Source organism: Hemitrygon akajei, unplaced genomic scaffold (assembly GCF_048418815.1).
Source record: "Hemitrygon akajei unplaced genomic scaffold, sHemAka1.3 Scf000118, whole genome shotgun sequence".
Taxonomy (NCBI): domain Eukaryota; kingdom Metazoa; phylum Chordata; class Chondrichthyes; order Myliobatiformes; family Dasyatidae; genus Hemitrygon; species Hemitrygon akajei.
In genome coordinates, this window is record NW_027332004.1 from 698,711 (window position 1) to 711,142 (window position 12,432).

Genomic DNA, 12,432 nt, shown 5'->3' on the forward strand with positions numbered 1-12,432 from the left:
TGGGAAAGAGAGATTCCACAGGAGAAAGGGGGATGGGGAACAGAAATCCAACAGCAGGAAGCGGATGGGGAAGAGGGATCCCACAGGAGGAAGGGGGATGGGGAAGGGAGATCTCACAGGAGGAAGGGGGATGGGGAAGTGAGATCCCACAGGAGGAAGGGGGATGGGGAGGTGAGATCCCACAGGAGGAAGGGGGATGGGGAAGAGAGATCCCACAGGAGGAAGGCGGATGGGGAAGAGAGATACCACAGGAGGAAGGGGGATTGGGAAGAGAGATCCCATAGGAGGAAGCGCGATGGGGAAAGAGATCCCACAGGAGGAAGGGGGATGAGAAAGTGAGATCCCAGCGGAGGAAGAGAGATCCCACAGCCGGAAGGGGGATGGGGAAGAGATATCCCACAGGAGGAAGGGGGATGGGGACGTGAGATCCCACAGGAGGAAGGGGGATGGGGAAGGGAGATCCCACAGGAGGAAGGGTGATGGGGAAGAGAGATCCCACAGGAGGAACGGGGATGGGGAAGTGAGATCCCACAGGAGGAAGGGGGTTGGTGAAGTGAGATCCCACAGGAGGAAGGGGGACGGGGAAGTGGGATCCTCCAGGAGGAAGGGAGATGGGGAAGAGGGATCCTATAGGAAGAAGGGAGATGGGAGAGAGGGATCCCACAGGAGGATGGGGGATAGGGAAGAGAGATCCCACAGGAGGAAGGGGGATGGGGTAGTGAGATCCCACAGGAGGAAGGGGGATTGGGGAAGAGAGATCCCACAGGAGGAAGGGGGAAGGGGAAGAGAGATCCCACAAGAGGAAGGGGGATGGGGAAGAGAGATACCACAGGAGGAAGGGGGATGGGAAAGAGAGATACCACAGGAGGAAGGGGGATTGGGAAGAGAGATCCCATAGCAGGAAGCGCGATGGGGAAAGAGATCCCACAGGAGGAAGGGGGATGAGTAAGTGAGATCCCAGCGGAGGAAGAGAGACCCCACAGCCGGAAGGGGGATGGGGAAGAGATATCCCACAGGAGGAAGGGGGATGGGGAAGTGAGATCCCACAGGAGGAAGGGGGATGGGGAAGTGAGATCCCACAGGAGGAAGGGGGATGGGGTAGAGAGATCCCACAGGAGGAAGGGGGATGGGGAAGAGAAATCCCACAGCCGGAAGGGGGATGGGGAAGGGAGATCCCACAGGAGGAAGGGTGATGGGGAAGAGAGATCCCACAGGAGGAACGGGGATGGGGAAGTGAGATCCCACAGGAGGAAGGGGGTTGGTGAAGTGAGATCCCACAGGAGGAAGGGGGACGGGGAAGTGGGATCCTCCAGGAGGAAGGGAGATGGGGAAGAGGGATCCTATAGGAAGAAGGGAGATGGGAGAGAGGGATCCCACAGGAGGAAGGGGGATGGGGAAGTGAGATCCCACAGGAGGAAGGGGGATGGGGAAGTGAGATCCCACAGGAGGAAGGGGAATGGAGAAGAGAGATCCCACAGGAAGAAGGGGGATGGGGAAGAGGGATCCTAAAGGAAGAAGGGAGATGGGAGAGAGGGATCCCACAGGAGGATGGGGGATAGGGAAGAGAGATCCCACAGGAGGAACGGGGATGGGGTAGAGAGATCCCACAGGAGGAAGGGGGATGGGGAAGAGAGATCCCATAGGAGGAAGGGGGATGGGGAAGAGAGATACCACAGGAGGAAGGGAGATGAGGATGAGAGATCCCCGGGAGGAAGGGGGATGGGGAAGGGAGATCCCACAGGAGGAAGAGGGATGGGGAAGAGGGATCCCACAGGAGGAAGTGGGATGTGGAAGAGAGATCCCACAGGAGGAAGGGGGATGGGGAAGTGACATCCCACAGGAGGAAGGGGGATGGGGAAGAGAGATCCCACAGGCGGAAGCGGATGGGAAAGAGAGATTCCACAGGAGGAAGGGGGATGGGGAACAGAAATCCCACAGCAGGAGGCGGATGGGGAAGAGGGATCCCACAGGAGGAAGGGGGATGAGGATGAGAGATCCCCGGGAGGAAGGGGGATGGGGAAGAGGGATCCCACATGAGGAAGGGGGATGGGGAAGGGAGATCCCACAGGAGGAAGGGGGATGGGGAAGAGGGATCCCACAGGAGGAAGGGGGATGGGGAAGAGGGATCCCACAGGAGGAAGGGGGATGGGGAAGGGAGATCCCACAGGAGGAAGGGGGATGGGGGAAGAGAGATCCCACAGGAGGAAGGGGGATGGGGAAGTGAGATCCCACAGGAGGAAGGGGGATGGGGAAGTGACATCCCACATGAGGAAGGGGAATGGAGAAGAGAGATCCCACAGGAGGAAGGGGGATGGGGGAGAGATCCCACAGGAGGAAGGGGGATGGGGAAGAGAGATCCCACAGGAGGAAGGGGAATGGAGAAGAGAGATCCCACAGGAGGAAGGGGGATGGGGAAGAGAGATCCCACAGGAGGAAGGGGGATGGGGAATAGAGATCCCACAGGAGGAAGCGGATGGGAAAGCGAGATTCCACAGAAGGAAGGGGAATGGGGAACAGAAATCCCACAGCAGGAGGCGGATGGGGAAGAGGGATCCCACAGGAGGAAGGGGGATGGGGAAGAGAGATCCCACAGGAGGAAGGGAGATGGGGAAGAGAGATACCACAGGAGGAAGGGGGATGGGGAAGAGAGATCCCATAGGAGGAAGCAGAATGGGGAAAGAGATCCCACAGGAGGAAGGGGGATGAGTAAGTGAGATCCCAGCGGAGGAAGAGAGATCCCACAGCCGGAAGGGGGATGGGGAAGAGATATCCCACAGGAGGAAGGGGGATGGGGAAGTGAGATCCCACAGGAGGAAAGGGGATGGGGAAGTGAGATCCCACAGGAGGAAGGGGGATGGGGAAGTAAAATCCCACAGGAGGAAGGGGGATGGGGGAGAGAGATCCCACAGCCGGAAGGGGGATGGGGAAGTGAAATCCCACAGGAGGAAGGGGGATGGGGAAGTGAGATCCCACAGGAGGAAGGGGGACGGGGAAGAGGGATCCTCCAGGAGGAAGGGAGATGGGGAAGAGGGATCCTAAAGGAAGAAGGGAGATGGGAGAGAGGGTTCCCACAGGAGGATGGGGGATAGGGAAGAGATATCCCACAGGAGGAAGGGGGATGGGGTAGAGAGATCCCACAGGAGGAAGGGGGATTGGGGAAGAGAGATCCCACAGGAGGAAGGGGGATGGGGAAGAGAGATCCCACAAGAGGAATGGGGATGGGAAAGAGAGATACCACAGGAGGAAGGGGGATGGGGAAGAAAGGTCCCACAGGAGGAAGGGGGATGAGGATGAGAGATCCCCGGGGGGAAGGAGGATGGGGAAGAGAGATCCCATGGGAGGATGGAGGATATAGAAAGAGATTAAACTGGATGAAGGGGGGACGGGTTGAGAGATCGGCCTGGAGGAGGAGGGATTTGGAAGGAAAATCTCTCAGGAGGAAGGGGGATGGGGATGAGAAATTCCACAGGACAATGGGGCATGCCAAAGAGAGATCCGACAGGAAGAAGTCGATGGACGAGAGAGATCCAACAGGAGGAAAGGGTATGGAGAAGAGATTTCCAACAGCTGGAAAGGATGGGGAAGAGAAATCCATAGAAGGAAGAGGGATGGGGAAGAGAGCTCCCATAGGAGGAAGTGGTTTGGGGAAGAGAGATCCCACAGGAGGAAGGGGGATGGGGAAGAGAGATCCCACAGGAGGAAGGGGGATGGGGAAGTGAGATCCCACAGGAGGAAGGGGGATGGGGAAGTGAGATCCCACAGGAGGAAGGGGAATGGAGAAGAGAGATCCCACAGGAAGAAGGGGGATGGGGAAGAGGGATCCTAAAGGAGGAAGGGGAATGGAGAAGAGAGATCCCACAGGAAGAAGGGGGATGGGGAAGAGGGATCCTAAAGGAAGAAGGGAGATGGGAGAGAGGGATCCCACAGGAGGATGGGGGATAGGGAAGAGAGATCCCACAGGAGGAAGGGGGATGTGGTAGAGAGATCCCACAGGAGGAAGGGGGATTGGGGAAGAGAGATCCCATAAGAGGAAGGGGGATGGGGAAGAGAGATACCACAGGAGGAAGGGGGATCGGGAAGAGAGATCCCACAGGAGGAAGGGGGATGAGGATGAGAGATCCCCGGGAGGAAGGGGGATGGGGAAGAGAGATCCCATGGGAGGATGGAGGATATAGAAAGAGATTAAACAGGATGAAGGGGGGACGGGTTGAGAGAACGGCCTGCAGGAGGAGTTATTTGGAAGAGAAATCTCTCAGGAGGAAGGGGGATGGGGAAGAGAAATTCCACAGGACAATGGGGCATGCCAAAGAGAGATCCGACAGGAAGAAGTCGATGGACGAGAGAGATCGCACAGGAGGAAAGGGTATGGAGAAGAGATTTCCAACAGATGGAAAGGATGGGGAACAGAAATCCATAGAAGGAAGGGGGATGGGGAAGAGAGATCCCATAGGAGGAAGGGGGATGGGGAAGAGAGATACCACAGGAGGAAGGGGGATGAGGATGAGAGATTGCCGGGAGGAACGGGGATGGGGAAGGGAGATCCCACAGGAGGAAGTGGGATGGGGAAGAGAGATCCCACAGCAGGATGGGGGATGTGGAAGAGAGATCCCACAAGAGGAAGGGGGATGGGGAAGTGATATCCCACAGGAGGAAGGGGAATGGAGAAGAGAGATCCCACAGGTGGAAGGGGGATGGAGAAGAGAGATCCCACAGGAGGAAGCGGATGGGAAAGAGAGATTCCACAGGAGGAAGGGGGATGGGGAACAGAAATCCCACAGCAGGAGGCGGATGGGGAAGAGGGATCCCACAGGAGGAAGGGGGATAGGGAAGAGAGATCCCACAAGAGGAAGGGGGATGGGGAAGAGAGATACCACAGGAGGAAGGGGGATGGGGAAGAGAGATCCCACAGGAGGAAGGGGGATGAGGATGAGAGATCCTCGGGAGGAAGGGGGATAGGGAAGAGAGATCCCATGGGAGGATGGAGGATATAGAAAGAGATTAAACAGGATGAAGGGGGGACGGGTTGAGAGATCGGCCTGGAGGAGGAGGGATTTGGAAGAGAAATCTCTCAGGAGGAAGGGGGATGGGGAAGAGAAATTCCACAGGACAATGGGGCATGCCAAAGACAGATCCGACAGGAAGAAGTCGATGGGCGAGAGAGATCCCACAGGAGGAAAGGGTATGGAGAAGAGATTTCCAACAGCTGGAAAGGATGGGGAAGAGAAATCCATAGAAGGAAGGGGGATGGGGAAGAGAGCTCCCATAGGAGGAAGGGGGTTGGGGAAGAGAGATCCCACAGGAGGAAGGGGGATGGGGAAGAGAGATCCCACAGGAGGAAGGGGGATGGGGAAGTGAGATCCCACAGGAGGAAGGGGGATGGGGAAGTGAGATCCCACAGGAGGAAGGGGAATGGAGAAGAGAGATCCCACAGGAAGAAGGGGGATGGGGAAGAGGGATCCTAAAGGAAGAAGGGAGATGGGGATCCCACAGGAGGATGGGGGATAGGGAAGAGAGATCCCACAGGAGGAAGGGGGATGGGGTAGAGAGATCCCACAGGAGGAAGGGGGATTGGGGAAGAGAGATCCCACAGGAGGAAGGTGGATGGGGAAGAGAGATCCCACAAGAGGAAGGGGGATGGGGAAGAGAGATACCACAGGAGGAAGGGGGATGGGGAAGAGAGATCCCACACGAGGAAGGGGGATGAGGATGAGAGATCCCCGGGAGGAAGCCGGATGGGGAAGAGAGATCCCATGGGAGGATGGAGGATATAGAAAGAGATTAAACAGGATGAAGGGGGGACGGGTTGAGAGATCGGCCTGGAGGAGGAGGGATTTGGAAGAGAAATCTCTCAGGAGGAAGGGGGATGGGGAAGAGAAATTCCACAGGAAAATGGGGCATGCCAAAGACAGATCCGACAGGAAGAAGTCGATGGACGAGAGAGATCCCACAGGAGGAAAGGGTATGGAGAAGAGATTTCCAACAGATGGAAAGGATGGTGAACAGAAATCCATAGAAGGAATGGGGATGGGGAAGAGAGATCCCATAGGAGGAAGGGGGATGGGGAAGAGAGATACCACAGGAGGAAGGGGGATGAGGATGAGAGATTCCCGGGAGGAACGGGGATGGGGAAGGGAGATCCCACAGGAGGAAGAGGGATGGGGAAGAGGGATCCCACAGGAGGAAGTGGGATGGGGAAGAGAGATCCCACAGCAGGATGGGGGATGTGGAAGAGAGATCCCACAAGAGGAAGGGGGATGGGGAAGTGATATCCCACAGGAGGAAGGGGAATGGAGAAGAGAGATCCCACAGGTGGAAGGGGGATGGAGAAGAGAGATCCCACAGGAGGAAGCGGATGGGAAAGAGAGATTCCACAGGAGGAAGGGGGATGGGGAACAGAAATCCCACAGCAGGAGGCGGATGGGGAAGAGGGATCCCACAGGAGGAAGGGGGATAGGGAAGAGAGATCCCACAAGAGGAAGGGGGATGGGGAAGAGAGATACCACAGGAGGAAGGGGAATGGAGAAGAGAGATCCCACAGGAAGAAGGGGGATGGGGAAGAGGGATCCTAAAGGAAGAAGGGAGATGGGAGAGAGGGATCCCACAGGAGGATGGGGGATAGGGAAGAGAGATCCCACAGGAGGAAGCGGGATGGGGTAGAGAGATCCCACAGGAGGAAGGGGGATTGTGGAAGAGAGATCCCACAGGAGGAAGGTGGATGGGGAAGAGAGATCCCACAAGAGGAAGGGGGATGGGGAAGAGAGATACCACAGGAGGAAGGGGGATGGGGAAGAGAGATCCCACAGGAGGAAGGGGGATGAGGATGAGAGATCCCCGGGAGGAAGGGGGATGGGGAAGAGAGATCCCATGGGAGGATGGAGGATATAGAAAGAGATTAAACAGGATGAAGGGGGGACGGGTTGAGAGATCGGCCTGGAGGAGGAGGGATTTGGAAGAGAAATCTCTCAGGTGGAAGGGGGATGGGGAAGAGAGATCCCACAGGAGGAAGCGGATGGGAAAGCGAGATTCCACAGGAGGAAGGGGGATGGGGAACAGAAATCCCACAGCAGGAGGCGGATGGGGAAGAGGGATCCCACAGGAGGAAGGGGGATGTGTAAGAGAGATCCCACAGGAGGAAGGGGGATGAGTAAGTGAGATCTCAGCGGAGGAAGAGAGATCCCACAGCCGGAAGGGGGATGGGGAAGAGATATCCCACAGGAGGAAGGGGGATGGGGAAGTGAGATCCCACAGGAGGAAGGGGGATGGGGAAGTGAGATCCCGCAGGAGGAAGGGGGATGGGGAAGAGAAATTCCACAGGACAATGGGGCATGCCAAAGAGAGATCCGACAGGAAGAAGTCGATGGACGAGAGAGATCCCACAGGAGGAAAGGGTATGGAGAAGAGATTTCCAACAGCTGGAAAGGATGGGGAAGAGTAATCCATAGAAGGAAGGGGGATGGGGAAGAGAGCTCCCATAGGAGGAAGGGGGATGGGGAAGAGAGATCCCACAGGAGGAAGGGGGATGCGGAAGTGAGATCCCACATGAGGAAGGGAGATGGGGAAGAGAGATACCACAGGAGGAAGGCGGATGGGGAAGAGAGATCCCATAGGAGGAAGAGGGATGGTGAAAGAGATCCCACAGGAGGAAGGGGGATGAGTAAGTGAGATCACAGCGGAGGAAGAGAGATCCCACAGCCGGAAGGGGGATGGGGAAGAGATATCCCACAGGAGGAAGGGGTATTGGGAAGTGAGATCCCACAGTAGTAAGGGGGATGGGGAAGTGGGATCCCACAGGAGGAAGGGGGATGGGGAAGTGAGATCCCACGGGAGGAAGGGGGATGGGGGAGAGAGATCCCACAGGAGGAAGGGGGACGGGGAAGAGGGATCCTCCAGGAGGAAGGGAGATGGGGAAGAGGGATCCTAAAGGAAGAAGGGAGATGGGAGAGAGGGATCCCACAGGAGGATGGGGGATAGGGAAGAGAGATCCCACAGGAGGAAGGGGGATGGGGTAGAGAGATCCCACAGGAGGAAGGGGGATTGGAGAAGAGAGATCCCACAGGAGGAAGGGGGATGGGGAAGAGAGATCCCACAAGAGGAATGGGGATGGGGAAGAGAGATACCACAGGAGGAAGGGGGATGGGGAAGAGAGATCCCACAGGAGGAAGGGGGATGAGGATGAGAGATCCCCGGGAGGAAGGGGGATGGGGAAGAGAGATCCCATGGGAGGATGGAGGATATAGAAAGAGATTAAACAGGATGAAGGGGGGACGGGTTGAGAGATCGGCCTGGAGGAGGAGGGATTTGGAAGAGAAATCTCTCAGGAGGAAGGGGGATGGGGAAGAGAAATTCCACAGGACAATGGGTCATGCCAAAGAGCGATCCGACAGGAAGAAGTCGATGGACGAGAGAGATCCCACAGGAGGAAAGGGTATGGAGAAGAGATTTCCAACAGCTGGAAAGGATGGGGAAGAGAGATCCATAGAAGGAAGGGGGATGGGGAAGAGAGATCCCATAGGAGGAAGGGGGTTGGGGAAGAGAGATACCACAGGAGGAAGGGGGATGGGGAAGGGAGATCCCACAGGAGGAACGGGGATGAGAATGAGAGATCCCACAGGAGGAAGGTGGATTGGGAAGAGAGATCCCACAGGAGGAAGGGGGATGGGGAAGAGAGATCCCACAGGCGGAAGTGGGATGGGGAAGAGATATCCCACAGTAGGAAGGGGGATGGGAAAGAGAGATACCAGAGAAGGAAGGGGGATGGGGAAGTGAGATCCCACAGGAGGAAGGGGGATGGGGAAGTGAGATCCCACAGGAGGAAGGGGGATGGGGAAGAGAGATCCCACAGGAGGAAGGGGGATGGGGGAGAGAGATCCTACAGGAGGAAGGGAGATGGGGAAGAGAGATACCACAGGAGGGAGTGGGATGGAGAAGAGAGATCCCACAGGAGGAAGTGGGATGGGGAAGAGATATCCCACAGTAGGAAGGGGGATGGGAAAGAGAGATACCAGAGAAGGAAGGGGGATGGGGAAGTGAGATCCCACAGGAGGAAGGGGGATGGGGAAGTGAGATCCCACAGGAGGAAGGGGGATGGGGAAGAGAGATCCCACAGGAGGAAGGGGGATGGGGGAGAGAGATCCTACAGGAGGAAGGGAGATGGGGAAGAGAGATACCACAGGAGGGAGTGGGATGGAGAAGAGAGATCCCACAGGAGGAAGGGGGATGGGGGAGAGAGATCCTACAGGAGGAAGGGGGATGGGGAAGAGAGATACCACAGGAGGGAGTGGTATGGGGAAGGGAGATCCCACAGGAGGAAGGTGGATGGGGAAGAGAGATCCCATGGGACTAAGGGGGATGGTGAAGAGAGATCCCATGGGAGGATGGAGGATTTAGAGAGAGATTAAACAGGATGAAGGCGGAACGGGTTATGAGATCTGCCAGGATGAGGAGGGATTTGGAAGAGAAATCTCACAGGAGGAATGGGGTTGGGGAAGATAAATTCCACAGGACAATGGGGCATGCCAAAGAGAGATCCGACAGGAAGAAGTCGATGGGGGAGAGAGATCCCACAGGAGGAAATGGTATGGAGAAGAGATTTCCAAAAGCAGGAAAGGATGGGGAAGAGACATCCATAGAAGGAAGAGGGATGGGGAGGAGAGATCCCACAGGAGGAAGGGGGATGGGGAAGAGAGATCCCACAGGAGGAAGGGGAATGGGGAAGAGAGATTCCACAGGAGGAAGGGGGATGGGGAGGAGAGAACCCACAGGAGTAATGGGGATGGGGAAGAGATTCCAAAGAATGGAAGGGGGATTGGGATGAGAGGTCCCACAGGAGGATCCCAAGGGTAAATGATAATCCTACAAGACGAGAGGATGCAGATTTTTTTTGTACGTGTATGTTGGGTCTGAACAGAGGCCCAGAGGAGATGCACCCTCGCTCTTTGCTTATCTGGAGGTGAGCAAAGTCACACACGGTGAATGGCAGTAGGAGGACAATCTCACAATGATATTTCTTTCCTCACTGGGACAGTCTGCTGATGGTCTCTTGTCCCTCACCGGGAAGGGGGTGTGAATCTCTGACCCACCTGCTACAGTCAGTGTCGGTCTGAGTGTCAGTAACAGTGAGAAGGAAAATTGTCAATGGACGTGTCACAGGCAGTGAGAAACACAGCCATTCCTGTGATTTACTACCATTAAACCAATGGCTGTTGTTCACTGATCTGATGAAGTCTCCAACATCCCTTCACTAGGAACTACAGAACCCTCCCGCCTTGGGGAATTACTGACCGATCCCCTGGGCATTTGTCACAACTCTTCACAATCTGATTTACTACAAATTTACTGAAATTCCTTTACATTGAAACAACACAATGGGACAGTTTCACAGTTCAGAGTGAGAGATAAATCAAGTTACCTCAACTGCTGGCACTTGTGCAGCTCGGGACCCAGCCGCTGGATTCCTTCACACTGAATGTGACAGCTCCCCAGGTCGAGGTGTTTTATTGTATCACAGAGTCCGATGGCATGAGACAGGACCGCGCAGTCAATCGGGGTCAGTGTCATTCCATTGAATGAGAGTGTTTCCACAGATCCCAGTGCGGCCTGAGCCAGTCCACGATTCTGAGACTCGAACAGGTAGTGCAATGTGTTCAGGAGGCTCCTTTTACCAGCTTCACTCTTCGTGTTTCCACTCTGGCGTTTAACCTCTTCCTTCACCCAGTCAATCACCCGGCAGGTTGTTTCATTGAGAAATGGACCCAGAAACTCCTCCAGGCCCCGAGCTGTCATTGGGGAGGAGAGACCAGCAACAAAACGGAGAAATACCTCAAATCGCCCATCTGTCGTGCTGTGGACTTCTGTAAGGAATTTCAGGATATCCCCGGAATGTGGATTCAGGAATTGTGCGACTGCAGCTACAAACTCTTGGATGGTGAGGTGTGGGAATGTGTACACCACGCTCCGGGCAGAATCCTCTCTCTCCAAAAACTCCATCAGGAACCCGGACAGGAACTGGGAAGGCTGCAGATTGTACTTCATCAAATCTCCATCTGTAAACACAATCTTCTTCTGGGACACTCCTCTGAAGGCCATCTGACCAACCCTGAGTAACACATCACGGGGGTTCTCAATGTCACGGCCGTGGTTTTTCAGGATGTTGTAAATATAGTAGGAGTACAGTTGTGTGATGGTCTTGGGAACTCGCTGCGGGTCCCTGACTCTTTGTGTGAAGAAGGGGCCCAGTGCCAGAGCGAGGATCCAGCAGTAGGAGGGGTTGTAGCTCATGGTGTACAGGATCTCGTTCTCCTTCACATGTTTGAAAACAGCTTCCGCCACCGTCTGATCTTCAAAATGTCTGATGAAATATTCCTTCCGGTCCTCACCACCAAATCCCAGGATTTCAGCCCGGACACTGATCTCAGCCTTTTCCAATAAATGTAACGCAGTGGGGACGGGTGGTCACCAGCACTGAACACCCTGGGAGCAGCTTGCCCTGGATTAAACTGTACACAATGTCAGACACCTTGCACTTGAATTTACGATCTGTGCATGTGGACCGAGGTTCTGTGTCTCTCTGACTGTCAGCAAAATCAATTGTGTCATTGAATTCATCCAAACCATCGAATATAAACAGCAATCCCTCTGGGTTCTTCCAGACTTCTCTCAGGATATTCCCAAAGTAAGGATACTGATCCAGAATCAGTTCCTTCAGGTTTATTTTGTGGTTAATGGAGTTTAAATCTCGGAATTTGAAACTGAAGACAAACTGGAATTGTTGGTATATTTTCCCCGTGGCCCAGTCATAAACAATCTTTTGTACCATTGTTGTTTTCCCGATCCCCGGGACTCCAGCCATTGCTGCCGAACTCCCAGATTTGGATTTACTCCGGGAAGAGCTGCTCTGGAATAACTGATCAGTCCGGATTTTCTCCAGCTCTCTGCAGAATTGCTGTTCTCTCCTCTCTTCGTGGTCTCTGCCTCTTGCCAGCAGCTCATGTTCCACCAGTCTCCGATCTCGAACAGTAGAAATGACCGTGAGCTCAGCGTATCGATCCACCAGCTGAAAAACCTTCACCTTCTCCCTCATCAGGATCGTGTTCACTCTCATTTTTTCCGTTTGTGCCCGCAGAGTCTCCTTGTGTTTCTGTTGAATATCTTCCATGGGAACAGACAGTGGACAAGCTGTTAGATGCCTCAACTCAGAACTCAGTATTTAAGCACACAGGAGTTAGCTCAAATCTATTGCATTGATTGCATTCACCAATGGCTGTTCATACAGTAAAGTAAATTCAATTAACTGACCACTGACTGGACAGAGAGGCCTGGTCCAGATAAACACCAGGTCATCACATTTCCACATTAACTGTGCTGTGAAGGTCAGTATTTCCCTGGTAGTTTACTGACCCCCCGACTGTCTCGTACCGAACAAACTCCCACTAC

The 12,432-nt window shown here is 55.0% G+C and overlaps 2 protein-coding genes across 2 annotated transcripts in view; both read right to left on the minus strand.

Moving 5' to 3' along the window:
- Positions 1–11,404, minus strand: part of LOC140723542 (NACHT, LRR and PYD domains-containing protein 3-like) — a 40,727-nt gene extending 29,323 nt beyond the window's left edge. The window contains exon 1 of the mRNA XM_073038117.1: positions 10,409–11,404. Within this exon, the coding sequence (XP_072894218.1) occupies positions 10,409–11,277 (869 nt within the window). The 5' untranslated portion in view covers positions 11,278–11,404. The remainder of the gene's footprint in view (positions 1–10,408) is intronic.
- The window catches only part of LOC140723538 (uncharacterized), a 47,420-nt gene continuing 46,281 nt past the window's right edge, over positions 11,294–12,432 (minus strand). The window contains exon 11 of the mRNA XM_073038112.1: positions 11,294–12,147. Coding sequence (XP_072894213.1) covers positions 11,411–12,147 — 737 coding nt within the window. The 3' untranslated portion in view covers positions 11,294–11,410. The remainder of the gene's footprint in view (positions 12,148–12,432) is intronic.